At 43.1% G+C, this 22,196-nt stretch overlaps 1 protein-coding gene across 2 annotated transcripts in view; it reads left to right on the plus strand.

The window, feature by feature from the left end:
- LOC142956682 (receptor-type tyrosine-protein phosphatase mu) overlaps window positions 1–22,196 on the plus strand; it is a 141,467-nt gene that overhangs the window by 110,803 nt on the left and 8,468 nt on the right. For both annotated transcript variants that reach the window (XM_076098395.1, XM_076098396.1), the window contains 8 exons: window positions 975–1,168; window positions 5,387–5,474; window positions 6,440–6,516; window positions 11,056–11,092; window positions 16,889–16,986; window positions 19,222–19,338; window positions 20,208–20,362; window positions 21,319–21,454. In XM_076098395.1, coding sequence (XP_075954510.1) covers window positions 975–1,168; window positions 5,387–5,474; window positions 6,440–6,516; window positions 11,056–11,092; window positions 16,889–16,986; window positions 19,222–19,338; window positions 20,208–20,362; window positions 21,319–21,454 — 902 coding nt within the window. The remainder of the gene's footprint in view (window positions 1–974; window positions 1,169–5,386; window positions 5,475–6,439; window positions 6,517–11,055; window positions 11,093–16,888; window positions 16,987–19,221; window positions 19,339–20,207; window positions 20,363–21,318; window positions 21,455–22,196) is intronic.

A 22,196-nucleotide genomic window follows, 5' to 3' on the forward strand; every position in this document is an offset into this window, starting at 1 on the left:
TGCATTTTCCTCCCATCTCCGCTTCCCTCCTGTTTATTATTATTTATTTTTGAGGTTTGATTTTTTTAGTTTCATTTTTCGGGGGACGAACGGGTGGCAGGGGTTGAATCCTCGCTGTGTCTGTGTGATGCTTCTGACGGTGCCTGCTGCGACATGCTCACTGTGGCCCACCGCACCCACTCACATCCTCCTCCTCCATGTGTCTGGACACCCTCCATCGTCCGCTGGCTCCCCACAGCATCTGTGCCTCATGTCTGCCACTGACTGGATTACAGTATGAAAGAGCCGGAATGGACTCTGACTCTCAATATGAGCTGCAGCCCAAACCAGCATACTGTACTACCAGTAAAACAAAAAACAAAAAAAGGTTGTCATTTTACAGCTCTTCACGCAGATTTTTACAACTGCTCTATACTGTTTCTTGCAGTCAAGGGCCGCTGACTCCTTTTATTCTGACAGTAGCCATATTAAATGCTAATAGTTTAAGTGCTATCCTTTTAAAGGGCCTCGTATATTAACGGCTATATGCTGTCTGACAGCAGGCCTGTAATATTAAATTTTTTTCCAGCCACACACTGAGACAGATGGACCTGAACCTTCCCACCACATGACTCATCCTATTACTCAATGATGTTGTGTTGTTGTGACCATCCATAACAAACAGATTACTAGTTGAGAGTTGTTTGTCAATCTGGAGGGTGGTGACATAATGCTTAACAGTAAATGAGATAATGTGCCATCTGTTAATGGGGACAATTGTAACTGAGATATGAAATGGTAGAAGAGGGACAACACCTAGGCAACCAAACTCCGCTTTATGTGCCGTTCAACTCGTAAAATACCGCTGCCATTTACTGCTTCAAGCATTATGTCTCCCGTATGTATCTGATAACATACTGATTTATCATGCAATGCTGGCTCCAACCTCTCTGCCCTGACCTCATCTGGCCTGTCCCTGTTTTTGTGTCCCACAGATGAGAGCCAGAACATGGGCAGCGACACCAGCAGCCTGGTGCAGTCGCACACCCACTCGCTGAGGAAGCGGGAGCCGGTCGACGTGCCGTACCAGACGGGTCAGCTGCACCCGGCGATCCGCGTGGCAGACCTCCTCCAGCACATCACCCAGATGAAGTGCGCCGAGGGCTACGGCTTCAAGGAGGAGTACGAGGTAGGACGTAACCCAGCTGTCATCCCCGGCCATAAAGGTTGCAAACACAAATAAGGCCTGTTGATAGACTTGTAACCGCTCCACGGAGATTCTTTAGTGGAAATGTTTATCAGTCTAATCCGAGGCTTCATCTGTGTCCCGCGTCTCTCATGTCACTGTCTCTCTCTCTGTCTGTCTGTCTGTCTCTCTCTGTTTTGCACGGCACAGCAGAACTGTTGTGTTTCTCCCCAGATGCACTTTTATGATAAATTGTTAATGTACCCCGTCTCTGTGTGTTTACGGTGTGATTCGTTTTGTTGTTCATCTGTTCCTTGTTGTTTGCAGCGAGCGCTGTGCACTGTGCGCCGCTGTCCCAGTTCCCCTCAGAGACTCAGCTGTAGACCAACGTGAAATGCAACCCCCGCCGCCCCACACACACACACACACACACACACACACACACCACACACTCTCACACTCACACAAAAGTGAAAGGAACAGCTAGCTATGTGTTAGCCATGTCCCCTCCTTCATTTGAATCAGGTCCGCCTGCTGCTCTCTTAAGACTGTTGTCACACTACAGCGTTCCTAATCTGACACCAAAACAAAAGATCTTGCCCCAGATGAGCATCACTCTCATTTCCTCTCATTAGCGCAGGAGGCTGGCAGGGCTTGGCGGCACTCCAGCCTCCTTGCCATCCCTCAGCACCACACCAGCCGGCCTCATCTCACCCTGATGCCATGCTGTAACTGACTGGCTTCAAGCTATACTTTTAACATCCGCCTTTTGAAATATCTCATCTATATCACTCCCGTCTTTCTATCTGACATCCCACTGACCCTTTTAACTGATGGTACTTCCACTTTTTTTTATTCTTTCATCTTCTGTTTTTCTTTATTGCCTTCTCCCATCTCACCTTCTCTTTTTTTTTGACTTTCATCACATCTTTTTCTTCACCCAGTGAATGTATTCCCTTTCCCTGTCTTTTGCTTCATCTCTTTTTCAGTCATTTTCTTATTTACTCCTCCCGCGTTCTTTCCTTGCTTTCCTCTCCCTCACGTCATCTCGCCCAATGCTTAGTTCTTACCATGTGCGGCTCAGATTTATCAGTAATTAACTCCCCACTTCCCCCTCATGACTGCAGAATTAAATAATGCAGCCTCCCATTGCTACCTGCAGCATCAGATCATTGAAGGGCTGGAGTGCTATGGGCTGCCCTCCGGGCCTTATCCATTATGGATAAAGGTGTTTTGGGTTCACGCGGCCGGCATAGCATGGATGCATAACAGTCGATCAAAAGGAAGCAACGCCACAACCAAATGATTGGACCCCGTCCCCTTACCCTGTTGTCACCTAGCTGCCCTTAGCATGTTGCAAAAACAAAAGGCCTGTAGGATGCTTAAAGTGTGTAATGGAGCTCATTCTCACTTGGCTAGAGCGATTCATTTGCATGTTGTGTTCCGCTGCTGTCTTCTTCATATCAATCTGTCTTAAGGTTAATGCCCTTTTTAACCATTTATTATTGATGATGAGATTGGAGCCCAGTGCACCACTAAACCTGTTGACTTACACTGTACTATATCTCTCTCTGACCCATGCTTCTTGTTATTCTGTACGTTAACTTTGGATCAGATAAACGAGGTAAGCCAATACTTTTGGTTATTTGTGAGTTTTTTTAAAATTTGTAGATGATATCACAAACCTGACTGATGGATGGTGCTTGTTGGCTATTTTTACATCATCTCGCATTCATGATCTAGTCTGAAAAGGGCATTTACCAACAGAAGCTATGTAAAGTTAACAAAGCATTTGATAGTCCGCAGACGATAAATTGTGTAAGATAGTAACTTTAAATTTTTTGGTAATGTCAATTCTTTACAATGTCACTGTCAAATGTTTTTTCCATGATCAGAATCTCTTAGATCTATAAATGCTCCATAACTTAATTCTAATATTTTTTCATAAAGCTTTTCAAAAGCATACCACTCCAGTGCCATGTAAAAAAAAAAAAAAAGAGCAAGAATAACGCCAGCAAAAATAATGAAATGTAATATTTTGGAAGAGAACATAACTCCCACCAGCAATTACAGACATTGTACTAGTTAATTACAAATGTAGGTGTGGGTCTACAAATTCATTAGTCTGTTTTATTATCACATAGCCGAACCCACCAAATCCCAAAGTTAATTTACAATTTGGACCAAACAGATGATTGACTGGTAATTGGAAAACACCATGAAAAAGGGACACTGCACGTTTCACACTTTATGTTGTTTACTTTGCAAAAGCTTTATGAAGCCATGTTTGATAGAAACTATAACAAAGTATTTGCATGTCCAAACTCTCCTGCACGTTGACGCACATGTTTGAGTTAGCGAACCGCAAGCGGAAAAGAGGTTTCATGTGTTGCATCCAGCCTACTGTGAGCAATCCTACAGGCTCCAACCACAAATGAACACTAGTCAGTTTGAATGAGTCTCCTTTTCTCACACAGTGAATGATGAATTCAGAAGCAACTCACAAAACAATTCTGCTTATTTCTGTTACCATCATTTTCTATTTTATTTTTTGCTTTGCCATCGTGTGTATTCTATGTCAAGTGCTCTGTTGTCGCTATACTGTATGTAGGTGTTCCCATAGTGATTGTTTGCAGAGAAAGTATTGTGCTTTTCACTCACTTTAAGTGGTTACGGTCCGAGCAGTGCTGGGACTGGAGTACAGCAGGTAGCCTGTAATTAAAAACGTACCAATTTGGATCTGGGCCAATGGGAATAAATTGAGGATGGTGAAAAACTACCAGCAGATGCACTAAAATGAAGTACAACACCAACCTTTACTACAAAATAGTTTTTACAGGTGGAGCCTGCAGTTTCAATCACTGTCTAAAGAATTGTAGGCAGCCAGTATTCCCAGTCTGGGTATATAGCCTTTTAATTGAAAGCCTTCATATAATCTCTACCTCATGGGACACTTATACTTTATCACCATAATTTATTTTTTTATGAATTCAGGCTCTAAACAGCCTGAGGAATGAGACAATAACATCGGAGACAGGCAGGGTCACTCAGTTTAGGCGAGAACTATTATAAAGTTGGCAGGTGACGCCTTTCGGCTTGAAGATGATTTGTCTTCAGATGCTTGATGTTAGACCTGTATCCTTCAGAGTGACGGAGACAACGACATTGGCCCAGGCGCTTACTCAAGACAGACTGCCACAGGAGGAGAGGCCTAAATAATCCATCTCTGAGACATGCTTCCATCTTCACTGGAAGGATGGGACATATTTTTAGCATATTAAAGCTGTTTCTCAGTGAAATCACTAATCCTCTAGACTTAATATAGGAATGTGTCCTTGTATGGTATCTGAAAGGCCTTTATTTGCGAGACAAATGGCCTGCTGCCTGCCGTACAGCACTGAGATGAATGAAACTATCAAGTCCTGGAACACTGATGATTGAAGACAATGCCCCATTGCTCTCTCAGACTGGCTAGGCACAATAAAAGAAGCTCTCCAAACAATCTGTTCAACCTCCGATAAATGTTTCCGAATCTTTGCTTTCAGATAGTCTGCATTCTAATGTATTAGCCGACTTTTTAAATGTGCATTAGCCGCCTATTTTAAAGCCAGAACAATAACATGTTTTTGTCCAGGCTAGTCTGCTTGGAGCCAGCCCCACCCGCCCCTGCCGAACAGCGGTGGACTGGCAGTGGAGACGTATTTTCATAATTTGGCTTAATTGTGCCTGGTGTGCCATCAGAATGGAAATCTCCCCCAGCGAGAGATGATAAATATTTCATGAGGGTAATCTGAGCGGCGCAGTTTTGATCTGCAGACGATGAGCTGGCTTTATTTTTCCCTGCGACGCACTGATTGAGTCCTTCAGAAGAGGCAGGCAGACAGACAGACAGACAGCCGCTGCGGTGGCTCCGCCCGGCAGAGCGGCGCAGGGGGAGAGGTTTGAGCGTGACACCCGCCGCTTCTGCCCTAATGGCACTAGCTGTTTGACACAGCTCCCCAGGATCCACCACCCTCTCAGTGTTTCATGTCTAATAATGATGCGAATATATCTCTCCCCGTGTCTTCCTTTCTGTTGCCAATGTTCCCTTTCCCTTTTTTTTTTTTTGTGGAGCTGAAAGAGGAAGAGTGTGTTCTTTAGCCTGGTTATCATTTAGAGTGCTCACACATGACACCATATTTCATCTCCCCCCTCTCTGTTCTCTGTTTTCTGTCTTTTCAGAGCTTTTTTGAAGGACAGTCTGCGCCATGGGACTCTGCCAAGAAGGATGAGAACCGCATGAAGAACCGATATGGGAATATTATTGCATGTGTGTACAAAGCACCTCCTGAGCGCTCATGAATTTTTGTGTGCCGTTCCCATTCTTCTGGCTGATTTATTGGCCAGGCTTGTGACTCTGGATAACTATAAGCTGCTCAAACAGAGTTTTATTATCAGCCAACAAGAGCAGCTTTGACCTTTCCAATCTACTTTTATATTCATCTTCCTGCAGTGTCTGTTCAGTTATGAGAAATAAGCCATTCAGCATAATGGCACATAACATGCCTCTGCACTGTTCATAGAAATGTATGAATTTGATTTCACAATTAGCTTATATTGCCTTTCCAAACTTGAGAACATTTGCTAATTAGCGCTGATTGGACAGTTCATTTTCGCCTTCTTTAATCAATGCTGTCACGGGAAAAATGCTTGAATAAAATTACTTTAAAGTCACATTTCTTAACTTCGAACTGCAAATAATGTACGGAAGATACAATTGCGACAAATTCCATTTCTTTGAAAATGAACACGATCTAGAGTCAAGGCTACATTGTTTTCATTTCATTGCTGTGTCTGACCATAAATGCATGTTCTAATTCAAAATAATTGTATTATAGTGTCTGCGTGATGTTCTCACTGCTGACCTTATTAACCATTAATTGAAGGTTTTCCATTGAGCAAGTTTCAAATAGCTAAAATCAATGAGTTCCAAACAAATTATTTGAATTATACTTTTTGCTCCTAATTTAATATCATCAAGGTTTTAAACTGACAGCAGCATCATTGTGTTTGCCGTACAGGCTCAGTCACATGACATTAGCCATGTTGCATTTCTATCACTCTGTTTTCATTTGTGCCACAGCATGATGCCAGTCTAGTCGCTCCTCCATCACCACTTCCTGTTCCTCTCTTTTACTATCCGTCTCTTTGTCCCTCTCGCGCTTCTCTTCTCCTGGTGCCCTCGTTAATATGATTAATTCAACGCTGGTTTCTTCCTCTCTGCCTCTCTTCCAGATGATCACTCCCGTGTCAGGCTGCAGGCCCTGGAGGGGGAACAGAGCTCCGATTACATTAATGCAAATTACGTTGATGTAAGTACACACACCAGCCAGTGCCACCAACGCAAAGGTCACTGCGCTTCCTCTCGGGGAGAGAGAGGGCGCTGGTGCCGCCGTTGCAGGGGGCCTGAGGGATAAAGCAGCCCCTACTGCCTGCCCATCACATAAGCACACATACAGACAGAAACAGTCACACACACACACTGCCTTTATATTCAACTTTCGAGGGCTGCTGTATCACTCTATTCGTTGGATATATTAAGAGGAATGAAGATCAGAGGCTGACAGCGCTGGGAGAGAAAAAAGGCAAACCAGCACACAGGGGATGCTGAGGTTATAGTTTTGGACTTTGCTTTGAACAACAGCATGAACACGTTGTGAAAACCAAAACTGAGAAGAAAAGGAGGAGAAAGTCCATGGATGATTAATAAGCAAAGTTATGATGATGGATAAAAGTGAAAAAAAGAATATAAGATACACAAAGAGAGCCCAATATGGTGCCTTTAATGTCACACATTGAACTGCATGTACAGAAATGGGCCTAAAATAACTAAATAAATGTATAACTACTCTGCTGGATATAATTCTGTCAACTTATATCCATTAAGTGAAATATTCAACAATTTCTCATTCCTAAATGAGGTCATTTGTCTTTGCTTTCCATAACAGGCAATATTGCTGTCACAAAAAATGATTCATGTGAACATTTTCTGATATGCTCCCTCTATAGTCGAGGTTTGGTTAGGTTGAGACAACTGTTTGGTTACGTTTTGTGGATCGTGGTCAAGGAGACATATTATGCTCATTTTCAGGTTTATACTTGCATTTTGGGTTTCTACGAGAACATGGTTACATGCTTTATACATGTACATGGGCTTGTGTGCATATCTCCGTGGACTGAGCATTTTGATACTTTAACCGTACATATTCACCTTAGCACTTAGACGTGCTTTATATAGAAAAAAATACATGAAAACCATCCACATCAATCTCAACTCCCTAAGATGTTTTGTTGCACAAAAACAAAGTTGCCTAACTGAAGCCTTTGCTTATGCAAGTGGTCATTACTTGACATCTTCATTGTTCCGTCTGGTCACTTTAAACAATTGAACAAGCAACCGGTGTCGCCATTTTCTGGTGGCGGTCTTGAGAAATTGCAGCCTCACTTTGCTTCACATCCACATGATGGTGGCTGCCTTCTTCTCTACCGTTAGACACTGAAGAAAACCTTCACGCACAGACTGGTGAATCAAAGCAGACGCAGCAGCTATCTACAGAGGCTTTGTTATAAGTCTTACCACAGGAGAGCACTTGCAGCACAGCACTTACATGCACTCGAGTGACTAAGCATACCTTTACAGTAAGTAAAAGTCATAAAAAGTGGCGTGAGACATGCCTTTCGTTGAAAACAGATCCAACCCAGTTAACTCACACAGTACAGAACCTCCTGATCTGACCTGATTTGCTGTTGATAGCAGTGTTAATAGCAGGACGTGACCAATCACAGCAGCTCACTGGCCTCTTTGAGGCAGATGCTTCCGCTTCATGGGTAATGGCCTGGTGATGTACCCGACTCTCTAAGTGGTTTTCTGCTCAGGAGAGAACTCTCACTCCGTCTCCCATCTTCTCTTCCCCCGCCCCTCTAATGTGGTAATTTGTAATCTCTTGTTACGCTTTCAAACATAAATTCATAATGCAAGGTGTGCCAAGGCAAATGCAGGGGGCTTAAATTATTTACCTTTCCTACTATTCAGTTTATGGCCCATTATGGTGCGAAAGGGGCGCTGCGGAGAAGACTCTCACAATAGAGAGGGCCCCATTATAAGATAAGAATACACGCATATTAAAGAGGGCTATGATTGAAAAGGATTTCCACTGCACTGCCAGCTTCATTGAAAAAGTACTTAGTAGGAATGCAGGCAGATGGGTAATGATGTTTTTGCTCTTCAGAAAGCTTTTTAACCCATCTAGAAGCTTGTCCTGCCCAATAAACTCTTATGTGTAGAACATTTCCCACAGTGTTTGTTATTGTGCTCTATTATACTGACGATTATTTCAAGTCATGTACGAGTAAGCGGAGCCAGTGGGGTGTGTTTCTTTTTTTTTCTGCAGCTGATTGAGTATTTTCATAAGCATCTAGGAGGCAGGAAACATATTGTTATAGCCTTTTGTCTGCAGAGTCGTGTTTGTGTGCACATAGGGCAAACACAGGTTTGGTGGGGTTGTGTAGAGTTCACTGAAATAATGCAGTGATGAAACAGCTTTACAGTTTCATTTACATTTAACATAACAGCAAACCGTTTTATAACTGAATGTATCTGCAAAATGTTCACCATCAACACATTTTATGCGGTTTTCACTGCAAGAGCTATACTCCTGACAACTGAAGCAGGATCAATGTAGATATAAATACGCACGGTGTCAATTTTGACACAGAGCCGTCTACAACAGCAGTCCCCCCCCCCCATATAGCTGGGGTAGGCAGTATATTTTTGCCATCATTGGCAGAAAATCTAGCCAATGACGGGAGACTTTGGCCAATCACAGATCATTTGTTCCTATTGGTTGTTCTACAAATGCAGATGTGCATGCATGTCCCATCTGAGGGTGGTAGCGTGATTCAAACGGCAGAATATCCTGCATGAAAGGTTGCTATTCCAGCATTGCCAACAACTGACACAACAAGAACAGGGAAGACTGACTTGTCAAAAAGAGTGTGACCGTTATCGGTGAAGCTTTTCAAACATGGAGAGAAAGTGTTGCTAATAGATTTAGATTCACTTTTAGTAATCAATTTGTATGTAATACACATCGTATGCAAAGCGACAAAGTCTGCGTATGGAGGTGATGGGGGTGGATGAATGGGTCCAAAAACACACAGTATTTTCACCCAGGGACACTACTGTCCTTGTCCTGTGTGAAATTAGAAGTGGACGTTGACTAATTTGTCACGTGAATGCATTAGTTGTGCATAACAACACAATTGTAATAAATTACCACAAAGCATGCTGACGCACAATATATCTGGGGCTTACACTGCCCCTTAGGGTCGAGGGGGTCAGGGCAGTTTCTCACGTTGCCCTTTTAGATACCCAGCCTCGCTCTCCCATATGACTTATGAACAGCATAAAGATGTTACGCTTGAACATAGCAGAGGCAGCATTTGCTCTGTTATATTTTACCAAATTGTATTTGGCAAAGGAAGATGTATGTTGTACTGTAGGTGATGGGGTTGGTACCCCAGATTTGCAAAAGTGGGCTCTCTAATGATATTCAGGCTGAAAGAAAAATTCATGCCCGCAAGCAAAAACATTTCATGCTGCATATTTTAGACATCCTACAGGCCACTTTTACTGGAAAAAAAATGAATGTAAATGTAATCATTGTTACGAGCAATGCAGCAAAATACAAAGAGCATAACACATATTTAATTCCCCTTTAGTAATTTACACATCCCTGGAAACAAAGCTTGTTCAATTAATAATTTCAACATGGACATTTCTGTGTTTATCTCTTTGTGTTGATCATGAAGAAACACTCTTATGTACCTAATGTAACATGCTTCTGAAAAAGCCGCGAGTCCAATTATAGTAAGCTCTACTCACCTGACAGTCACTGTCAGGGCCCTTCTTTCTTCCTGTCTCTCCCCCTCTAATCCGACGGCGTACTGGGCCTCCACTTTACTTGACAGAACTTACATGAAAGCACAAACAAATCTCCTCCTCAGTCCAGAGATAAAGAAGTCATTAAAAATGGAGGACAGTTGAATGAGCTGAAAGAGCCCTGTGGATGAGAGAGAGAGAGAGTGAGGAAAATATCCTTTGTGTCTTTCTCCCTTCATTGGAGGAGCGTTAATCACAGTCCAAGTTAAATTGAATATGAGTGAGATAAGCAGAGCAGCCGGGGTGGGTGGAAGGGGGGGGGGGGAGACAATCAAGAGGAGGCAGGGCTGGGGAAGAGCCTTTAAGTCCTAATGTTTTGTTTCCTGCCTCATATCTCTGGAGAGAAGACAAGGAATTGGACAAATAAAACTTGAAGGGATTAGAGTAATCCGTGAGACCAGGGGCCTATTGTGAAGATCAGTGCTGTTAGTTGTATCTTGGGGATTATCAACACTTTGGCTGCTTACTCCAGAGGTGTGCTGCATATATAATTTGTGATGGAGAGTGTTTATGCATCTTGTATCCAGAGCAGCATCCATCACTAGCTCTCAGTCGTGCATTTACCCCACTCCGTCAGATATTGAACCAGATATTGAGCAGCCAGACTGTGCACAGTGTTTCTTGAAAGCGGCATACACATTTTTTCTAAACGATTCCTCTGAAGGTGGAGCAACAGTGAAGTCATTTCCTTTCTTGTCTACAGAAACGGGACATTTGAAACTGTTAACTGGCGTTCCATACAGTATACACATATATTCTGATCAGTGGTGTATGTAAAGCTGTTTGTGTGGTAGAAATAAACTTGAGTTTGCATGCAAAGGTCAACCTACATATCAAAGACAGTGTGAGGTTTCTTAGAGAGTAGAAGGAAAGTAAAGTGACTCTTTTCCCACTTTGTGTCTGTTTTCAGGGCTACCACAGGCCAAATCACTACATCGCCACTCAAGGTAAGAATAAAACTTTCTAAACAATTGCGAGGCACTCTGGGTTGGAATGAGTGGGCGGTGAGAATTTAAGGCTGTCTTGTTTGTTTGGGGGGGATGAATGTGTGCAGGTGTTCAGGAATATCTCTCCGAACATCACCATAGTTGTTTACATACGCTCTTGCAAACTCCTCTTTGATGCTCAGTCAAGTGTGTGTTCGGGGAATCTGGTACTGCTCAGTGCACACACACACACACACACACACACACGCCGACACACACTTACGGGCCTCTGAGCAAGCAGAACAGCACGCTTTCTCTCTCTGTCTCTTCCCTCTTTCCTTCCATCGGTGGTGTGGGAGCCATTAATCAGGCAGTCTGAGAGAAAGCTGAATAAATAAATGGATTAGCTGACATGTACAGGCACATTTTGTCACTGTGTTAATCTGGCCGGCAGATTCGCAGGGGCGAGGAGCACTTACCGTGACCCCAGAGGTTAAGTCTGATTGATGGTTAATTGTTATGAATTTTGCGTCAAGAGCCTCACTCCCACACAACGGGGCTGCGTGCGTGCATGGGGATTTTGCGTATCACTTTGGAGAGGAAAAAAAAAAGAAGAGGCGGTTTTGCGAAGAGGCCTTAATGGATTCACAATCTGCTTTGGCGGAGCTGGGAGTTGCATAATTACCTGTTTATTAGTGCATTGCCTCTCTTCCTCAGTGTCTCAATTAAAACAACCCTCTGTTTGCTCTTACTTCGGAAAGAGACGGCATACCAATCAGGCAGTGGCCACTCGGTTAGTACGGCCGCCTGTATGCACAGCGCCTGCTTTATACTGACCACCGAGTTAAACACTCAAAACTAATCCACCTGTCAAGCGCCAACTCTCTGCTGCGGGGCTTCAGTTTATGAAAACAAGCCACATTAACGGGCGCGAATATGCCCGTTAATGTGGCTTGGTCAAATGATGACTTCTATAATTGTCCTGCAGTCATTAAAAGCATTCCACATATCATTTAAAAATATGCATATGGGGATCAACAGTCGAAGAAGCCCTCTCTAAGATGAAAAGTTTGAGAAGCCAAACGTGTTTCCATTCACATTAATTAGCCCCTGTTTTCTCATTGAGCTTGCATAATAAGTCCTCATTTTCCAACAACAGTATCGCAAGCACTGTGTAGAGCCATCCAGTACAAAAGAGGGGCGGTGCGTGTGTGTGTGTGTGTGTGGAAACATCTGTATTCTCTGGGAGAGCAGGCCCTTTTATAATTCATCATCAGCTCCGGCAGACTGACAGGAAGGAAGGCTCAGTCTGCTGACACTGAGGCAAAGAGCAGCCCGAGATGATAGGAAAGCCAGACACAGACGTGTCTCTCTCAGTCAGACAAACTGCATACTGTAGCACCTGAAACGAGCACCTGGGCATTGGCACAGTTGCTGAAAAATGAGTCTCTCCCCCAGTAAAGTTTTTCAGTGATTGACACTTCCACTCAAGTCCACTGGGACCGGCGGCAGCTCTAAAAAAAAAAAAATGATGATACCCGCAATAGTGCTGGATAAGCTAAAAAATCTTTGTCATAAATTGGTTGTGGGGGTGGTTGAGGATGTGCTTAATATGGCAGCCTTGTGGGATAACGTTATCCCTGTTCTCTTAAGCTATAAAGTACAATGACACTCATTAGTTTGGGGCTTTATTGATGAGTCCCTTTGCTCTGTCAAGGTGACAACTGCAGGTAGAACAGCTGTCATTCCACAAAAGCCTCATCACCCAAGCTCCGCTCCTCATTATGTAGGTCATTCTCTTATCCAGGGATTTTTTGCTGCAGCAATACAGACTCTCAGAAATTCGCAGGCACCAACTGCAGCGCACCTACTTAGCAGATTGAGCGGGTGCACGCGGCTCGACCCTTCCCAGTTCGCCGCCCTGCTTCTGTCCATTTTTATGACCCGCGGGTCGTTTGAATACCGATCAGACGTGAGCTTCCTCCCGGTCGAGACTGTGAATTGCACTGAAGCCGGGGTGCAAACGGCTCTGATAAGTCCCCGCTTCCTGCTGGTGATGTGGAAAATATTCATGACGCAGGAAAGGGTTCAATTTCATCAAACTTTTCCCCTCTGGTCTTCTCTGCTCCTCCCTACTGCACCTTCACAAGCACCGAATGTCACCAGCAGCGCAAAAGTTTTATTATTTACAGGTTAGGTTAACATCTCAAAGCCCAACCGGGGGGTGCAGGGGTGGGAGATAGAAAGAGAGAGAGAGAGCAAATCAATGATAAGTGAGTGTACATTATGCCAAAGTCTGCAGCATGTAATATTAATGGGCAAGAGGGGAACGGAGCGCCCGCGTGTTGGTCTGTGTGTATGTATGCGCGCACGTTGATCGGGAGTTTTGCGGCATACCTGGCTGGGGGACTTCTGCAGCTGTCACACTCCTCGTTTCTGAGGAGGAACAAACCTAGTCCCAAAACGCAGCGTCGGCTGCAGCAGCAGCAGCAGCATTAGCTCTCTGACAGCTGGAAGTACTGGTGTTCTTCCTCTGTGAAGTGCCTCCTCCCAACTTCTCCAATTAGGTTCTCGAGAGCGGGGAGCTCTCAAAACAATTCATTTTCTGACCTTGTGGCTCAAACCTTTAAGAATGCAAGGTATGTTTGTCAGTGACTCACTTTTGTTTGTTTGAGGCATCTTTAAAATCAGTACATCTGTACATCTCCCATGTCAAAGTCACGCACTTCGTTCACCCAACCATCCGCCCTTATCAGGATTTTGAACCAACGACCAATGTTTTATCACCATTTTTCTATTCACTTTCTATTAGCTGTGGCATTTTAACGGATCACTTGCAGCAGAAGACACAGCAACTTTTTGGATTTCAAACAGATTTAAAATCAAGATTTGTTTTTTTCAAGTAAAACCGGTAGAAACACAAGACAGCGAGTGTTCAATCTGACTTTCACGAAACAATTCTTGAATCTCTCCACTACTTCCGCGTGAAAGCTGTTTGAGATCTGTTTGTTCTCATACACCGAATTATCAAGAGCCGTATTCACTTCCTTACGACTGTCACCATCAGCGTCTTCTCCTCACCTATTCCCCGTCTCTTCGTCTATATGAAACATAAATTGGCTGGCTGAAGCTTGGCAGGAGCCTCTCCTTGGATGATTTACCATATAATGCCAAGTGTTATTGTGTTACTGAAGTCCTACACACCAGCTGTCCTGCTTCTCAGTCTCCCTCTCCCAAACTTTCTCAGCAGTGTGTATCCTCCCTCGGGGACAAGTGTAGGAGGCAGCAGAGTGGGTGGCTCAATCAGGTTGGGTAGATATTGGAGAGACTGGAAGTGACTGGAATTGGAGATTGAGGTCCAACAGTTACATTCGAGACGGACCACCTCGTGCGTGGCAGAGGACGTGGGAATACAAATGGAAGGAATTGAGGAGCTTTGTTCCAAATTTCTAGATATCCAATTGGGATGGAAATAAGTAAGCAGAAGTTCTATTCTCAATTTTACAAAAATGCAGCTATTATGCAAAATGTTCTTGTTTTCCAAAGGGTGACACGTGAACAGTGCTGGCAGCAGAGACATGGTGTGGAGATGATGGTTCATTTTGAATCATTTATCTCTTTTTTTTTTTTTAGCAGAAAGTCTCATAAATTTCATTTTACTCAGTTTGTGAAAATTGAATTGATTTTAAACTCTGCCACATGAGGCTGTGCTTGAGTACAGTCGGAGGAGAGACGGTGAAGAACCGTTTAGGCACCGCAGAGAGCAAATCAAACATGGCTTGATCAATCAAGTCATTAAAATGGTGATGCCACTTTGTTGATGCCCTGAGGGAAAGTAGGTTGTTGCAGAAAATGTAAGCCAATAAGGGCCACAAACACTACAATAATAGAAAAGGATGCTAGAGCTGCTGCAACTGGTGTCTAATAGCTTCTCTTGTAAGTTGATATGTAATAAAATCTTTATTTATTTATTTATGGGGGCATTTTGCCTCAATTTGATAGTTTGATTGTATAGAGATACAGACAGCAAATGAGGGGAGAAAGAGAGAGGGGGATGACAAGCGGGGGATTATTCATCCCGACTTTTTCTCGCATGCCTCCACCTGTTTTCTAACAGGTTTCAAGGGCTTAAAGGTTATTGAATTGACTTACCACATAGATGACAAGGAAGACCAACTGTAATAGTTTGTCTCTGCGACTCTGTCTCTGTGTGTCTGTGCATAATTTGTCATGTCTCCAGGTAATTTGGGCCAACGCAGGAGAATGCACAACTGCAGAGATTTGCATTCGCTAATTAATTTGTCAGAAGTCTTTTTTTTTTTTTTTACTTGGTGCTTGATTAAAACTAATATTAATAATTTTAATTAACCAGAATAATAATTAAAATCCTATCAATCCACAATTATTGCTCAGTGAAGTTTTAAATATTGGAGGCATTCAATGGTTCGCTGCTCATTTATTTTGATGTTCACCAGACACGTTAGGGTCCGGTTCAGTGGAAAGGTTGGTGTTGAATAGATGAGGTGTAGTGGTAATTACTTTGAGCTTTACCACACTCTCTCTCACACACACACACACACACACACACACACTCACACAGGCCTTAGCCTCATCTTCAAATGTGTGATTTATTTCTACTCTCTTGTTTTCATTTTATATAAGCCCTCTGCTGTAGAGTAAGCACTTTGCTATAAATCTGTTGTAGGAAGCACTATAAATAAATTTGGTTTGACATGTTGCTCAATGCTCGATGCGAGGAGTGAAACGGAGGGAAAATGCTCTATAAACTGCATTGTTGCTGTAGCGCTGTAATACCTCCAAATCCCCTGTGTACAGTATATTGTGTGCAAGTTGATCTGCTTCTCTGTCAGCCTGTGAAGACAGAGAGGGATGTGCTGCTGCATGATGTTGTGATCAAAAACCATGTCGCCACAGCACATACATGAACTCAGTGAAGTGAATAAAACATACAATTTGTGTGTTTAAAGTAGAAATGAGTAATGCATTGAATTAAGCAAGATGTTACTGATAAGAATCATGACAATAACGGAGAGAGAGATACACAGATAAAGAAGAAGAACGCTTTATAAAATCAACATTTAACCACTCGCCGTTCTGCCTGGCACCAAGTAGAACTGTCACAGACTTCTAGTACTATGAAGAAGATCTAATTGGGTCCTGTTTTCTATGATTTGGCAACAACCTTTAGTTTATCGTTAGAAATCTTAATATTTCGGCATACAATTAAAGCCAGCTCAATAAAGACATTATTTTCTGTCAGTGGTAAAGGAGTCTATCGCCCAGTTTTTTTCAGTGTCATTTTGGTAGAAAAAATGTAATCAGCACTTTTGAGATAAACCGGAACACCAACTGTGAGCGAGGCTTAATCGCATGACATCATTGGCTGACCTCATTAATGCTTCCGTGGCCGAATGGGAGCAAGTCCCTGTAGCAGGTTTCAAAATCTCGTGGAAAGTCTTCTCAGTGGAATTAGATGTTCAACAATGACATATGGTTGTTATGTTCAGCTGACAACGTACTTTGTTTGGGTGTCCACATACCTTTGGCCATCTACTGTATGAGTTGATGTGTTTGAAAAAAAAACAGCCTGTAGTTAAGAATAATCCAGATGCAATGCACGACAGAGTATGCATCTTAAAACTGGGACCAGGATCAATAGAGAATGTGAAAAAGTGTGCATGTAATTCACTACCTCAAAAAATACTCATTTTTTCTCTCTCTCTCTCTCTGTCTCTGTCTCTCTGTCTCTCTGTCTCTTTCTCTCTCTCTCTCTCTCTCTCTCTCTCTCTCTCTCAGGCCCCATGCAGGAGACGGTATTCGACTTCTGGCGGATGGTCTGGCAGGAGAACACGGCAGCTATCGTCATGGTGACCAACCTGGTGGAAGTGGGCAGGGTGGGTATTAATTAGATGTTCGCTCTAACCGCAGATCTCAAATAAGGTTACGTTGCCCCCAGTCGACTGACAGCCTGATTGTATCTCAAGGCAAACGGAGCCATCCTTTTTTTAGTGCCTTTGTGTGTTTCGACATCAGTGCCCAGATGTTGCTGTGCGCGTGTGTGTGTGTGCGCGTGTGAGTGAGTGAGTGAGTGTGGGGCTTAGTGAGGCATGGGTCTCGCGTGCTGCCAGCTCTTTTTCCATCTATCTGATCAGTGAGAAGTGAGAAGAAACTGATTGATGGCCTTCATTACCAGGGAGGCATCCAGGCAACTGAGTACTCTTTCATCTGATTGGCTCTATAACAGGAGATTATACTCCGCTGTAGCCGCCAGCTCCTACTAGAAACGTCTCTTAATGTTGTCCTCATTGGATAAAAGGCGACTGGTATTGAGTGGTGAGGATAGTTCATAATGTTCAAACTAATGGTAGATCCTTGACTTTTTTTTGCTCACTATAGCATGTGGTCTGCCTCAAAAAAAAAACTACTCCAGTCCTAATTTGTTCCACTTTACTCGCACTGAAGTTCCTCCCGTTCGGGTTACAATCGAGATGAAAATGAAGGTCTTAAAGTACAGTGTAATGCTTTGACTGCCCGGGGATTTTCTCCACGAATTTTAAACACGTTCACACAGAAAGCCCCTGAAACTCAGGCACACCTTGATTTCGCTGATGTGCATTTTTGGTGGGGGCTTAAATGTAGCAGAGCTGATAATGATTCATGGGCCCATCTCTAGGTACCTCATTAGGCCGTTCCTCTCCAGTAGCTGAGCCCAGCCCGCCCCGCCCCGCCCCACACCTTCTCCACACCTGCTTAGCTGCGGTGCCGTCCTCGGCGGGCCCCGGCCCCCAAACCGTCTGTTATATGATCCTTGTCCAATGGCGGGCGGTAGGCACAGTTGGTCACAGTGACGGTGGCTCCTCAGAGGGCCCCATAAAATCACTCCGCCGTATCACAGTGGGCCATCTGCTCGGCACAGTTGCTGATGAACTCTGGGAAATCCTGGCACACGCAGCCTCTGTGTCCCGCTGGTTTCACACACAGGAGCGGCTTGGCGTGCTTTGATGTATGAGAGATTTGGTTTGGAAGGTAGTGTGTGATGAGGTGATGCTACGTGTTCCTTCTTTTCCATACACTTCATCCATATGAGCGAAAGAGTTCAAGTGCCGTGTACACGCAGGGTCAGACGGTCATAAGTGGGCCCACGGAAAAAAGGAAATATGTGTGTACGCTGGCATAATTTGGCCCAAAGGCTAATTCTACCCAAACTAGGCATCTGATTCAGAGTGATCTAATAAGGTAATGGCTTTTGCCTAATTCAATCTGGCTGGAAGCGGACGGTGGATTTGTGATTGTCATCGGGGATTAGTCATCAGGGGTGTCAGAGAGAGGGACCTGAACGTCCCCCTCTGTCTGTGTCACTCCGCAAACCAAAATCTCATTTCATTCCTAATCAGCGCAAAGACTCCAGAAATGAATATTGAATCTAGTTGTGGCTGACGTCACATTTATCCCTCATCAAAAAATGATCATTCTCTGATATACCTCCATGATCTCAATTTCTATCACCAGCCTTACTCCCCGAGTATCTTCAGTTTAATTGAACGGGGGGAGATGGGGGGAGGGTAATATTTCCAGTGGGGTGTTTTAGGTTTCTGTTGGGAAATCTGTTTTAAACAACTGAGGGTTTATTATGTCACATCATTATTGGATTGGTATCATATCTCCCTCATCCAATTGTAGTGCAATATCATTTTTTATGTTTTGTCCTATTTCTCCGCACCGGTAGTCAAAAACTTAAGGTGGACAAATCTTACACCCCCTCAGTGTAAATTCTGCTCTGATCCAGATCCCGTTCGGTCCACCTTTAGAGTCATTCTCGCTTAATCGACGTGAGAATGAAAAAGCAATAATGTGAGAAAGAGCTCTCCGTCGATACATAAGATTTCCATTTACAGCAGATCCTTGACCAGGGTTTGAAACTAATACGAAGCAAATCTCATTTTGACTTCAAAGAAATTAAATATCGGGTGGCAAACGGGGGGGTGACGATTATCTTTATTGGAAAAAAAAGGTGATAGCCAAACTTGAGTGTGCAGTGAAATACAGCATTGCTTGTATGCAAATGTGAATTCAATGCAGTTAGCACGCAGTGAGCAGGTGGTTATGAAACATGCTTTTGTCACTCTCAGGTAAAGTGCTGTAAGTACTGGCCCGATGACACAGAGATCTACAGAGACATCAAGGTGACCCTGATAGAGACTGAGCTGCTGTCAGAGTACGTCATCAGGACCTTTGCTGTGGAGAAGGTACACTTCTTAACTATAACTCTATTGTCCACTAAGAGGTTTGAAAGAAACATTCGTACTTGTGCTCGGTACGAGACCTCAACATTTTGCTTTTGAGCGGTTTGTATGAAGAACTTATGGGTTATGTGCTTAGCTCATAAGCACCTTTTAAAAGTTTCTTTACTGCTGTGAGTTGAAGGTATCCTTTATTAAAACAAGTTATCAAGGTCATATCATTTGACTTGTGCTGCCAAATGTGTCTCAAGTTCCTCTCACTCCAACCAGCATGTTCCTGCACAATAAGCTGCATCATTTTTGCTTTTTTCCCCCTACTTTTTATAGAATAAACACTTTTTTTAAAATATACGTATATCGTATATATATATTTTTTTAAGAGACTAATAAGTTTCTCCAGTGAGACCCATTGAGACCCTCTCTAACCATTGAGTTCCTGCTGTTTAACTTTGAATATTGATTAATTACTGTTGAAGAACAAACAGTAATTTACGTTACAATCGGATGTAATATAATTAAAGTGTGGCTCCTTATAATCCAAAGCAACAGGCGATGAGTCCAATTTTAAAAAGTGCTGTTTATGTAAACTGACAGTGTCCAGATCATGGATGAAACATATAATCCTGTTCTACAGGCGGTAAACAAATAAAGGCTACAGCAGCCGTGGACACCCTGTTTGCTCTTAGATAATGAAACTTTGCTCAACCCCTCCTCCACTTTGCCCATGAGGTGTGTGTTTGTATTCAATCCAACTCTGTATTTGCTTTAGAAGGACCTCTCGCACCGTCTGCACACTGTATCCTCTGTCTTCTCAGCACATCCCCGCCGTCTTCTGCTGTGCTTTGTGTGTTTAACATGATGACTCTGTTCCTCAGAGAGGGGCTCATGAGATCCGGGAGATCCGACAGTTTCACTTCACGGGGTGGCCGGACCACGGGGTGCCCTATCACGCCACGGGCCTGCTTGGGTTTATTAGGAGAGTCAAGTCCAAGACTCTGACCAATGCTGGGCCCATGGTGGTTCACTGCAGGTTGGTGTGCACTGGACCTCCCTGTTTCATACTTTTGTTCCTACTCTGCCTTACCAGTCTGTGCGTACTTGTGCATACCTCTTCTCTGTCCTACCAGGTGGTTGATTGTATTCTCCACGGTTTTATTCAGTCCGTAGATTAAAAATCGAGCAGTTTGCAGTGTTATGGAGAGTAGACCCGTGCACAAATGTAGATCATATATTTTGGAGACAAACCAGAATATAAAAAGATTGATTATAATATAAAGATCAACACAATGTCCTCCAATGTGAGTGGCATTTGTTTGTCAGTCTTATTGCTAGTAGGTTAAACCATTTTGTTAACACCACAAAGAAAATTCCAATCACCTTCAACTGTATTTAAGCAGAGTCAGAAACCCCTTTGACAATTATCTTAAAGTGAGAGTATGTAATTTATAATGTAACAGTAGCACAAGTATAAGAATTTTAAAGTATCATCATGTCCAGCACACTGCCTACTCAACAACAACTGATTATGAAATTACCAACAGACTGTTCATACTGAAGTAAACTTGAGCAAGATCACATGACATGATCTTTGAAAACGTACGCAGCTAATTTCGGATAAACTGACCACATATTAGAAAATCAAAATGGTTACTTTCCGGCCTGAAATAGTATTAAAACGTATGAAAGTGACTTAACAGCTTTTAGCCTGGCTCAAAATCTCGAACATTGCGCAGTTTGAAGCAACGTGATGCATCGTGGGGCAGTAGAGTATGTCCAGTAAACTCAAGCGCATACTCAGACATTCTTGCTAATCTAGCATATGCAGTTGGAACGCACACTACATATTCTATTTGACATCATACTTAGTATGAATACTAACAGTATTTAATTATGCTATATTGTCATGTTCTAGGTGCCCTACTTTTCTGGATAAAAACTGCTTTCTATTGCACCCCTGAGGTTAATAATCTGTGTGTTTCCCTACAGTGCTGGGGCGGGACGGACAGGCTGCTTCATCGTCATCGACATCATGCTGGACATGGCGGAGAGAGAGGGTGTGGTGGACATTTACAACTGCGTGAGGGAGCTGCGCTCGCGGAGAGTCAACATGGTCCAGACTGAGGTACGGTAGATCTGGTCCCCCAGTGCTCTCAGAAGAGCAGGGCCCGCCCACAGAGGCTCTTGAGTAAAAAGAAGAGTGAGGATGCAGATCGACAGGCTGCGGATTAACTAGTATCTGCGAGTAATTCTTAGCATAAGCCCCACTCCTCTGGTGCCCCAGAACAAATGCTCAGAATTCATAGCAAAGAAAGGAGCTTTTTTATTATTATTTTCAGGAAAATTAATCATTACCTGACTTTTATTTGTCCATTTTTCTACAGGATAAGATATCTTGTCTGTAAAGATTTTTTTTTTGACATTTTGCCAGTGACTGATGATGCCCATTATCTTTTAAAATGCAGCATAATTCGTTTTCATTTGTCAAGTGCCAGTTCAAGTGTCGCATATTTTTTTTAAACAATAGGAATAGATTTCATTCTGTGACTAAATTATCCAAATTATAATTGACCTCTATGTGACAGCTGTAGCACGAGTGCTCTTCAGTGCTTGTTTTAACCTGCTTGAAATATCAGATGAATTGTGTTTATATTTACGGCAGATGTATTTATGGCTACAACTTTACATTTTTATGATAATTTCTCACAAAGACATTTATTGAAGTGCACACCCTAACTATTTCCCAGGATGCTAAGCACAAGTGCTTGGCAATACATGCTATAATAAACGTGTTTAGAGGCTTGTAACTGAAAGCATTTAGCTCATATTGATGGCTGAAAGCATCCCTGGCTCATCCTCCATCTCTA

This window comes from Anarhichas minor, unplaced genomic scaffold (assembly GCF_050575085.1).
Source record: "Anarhichas minor isolate MPS153535 unplaced genomic scaffold, ASM5057508v1 ptg000024l, whole genome shotgun sequence".
Taxonomy (NCBI): domain Eukaryota; kingdom Metazoa; phylum Chordata; class Actinopteri; order Perciformes; family Anarhichadidae; genus Anarhichas; species Anarhichas minor.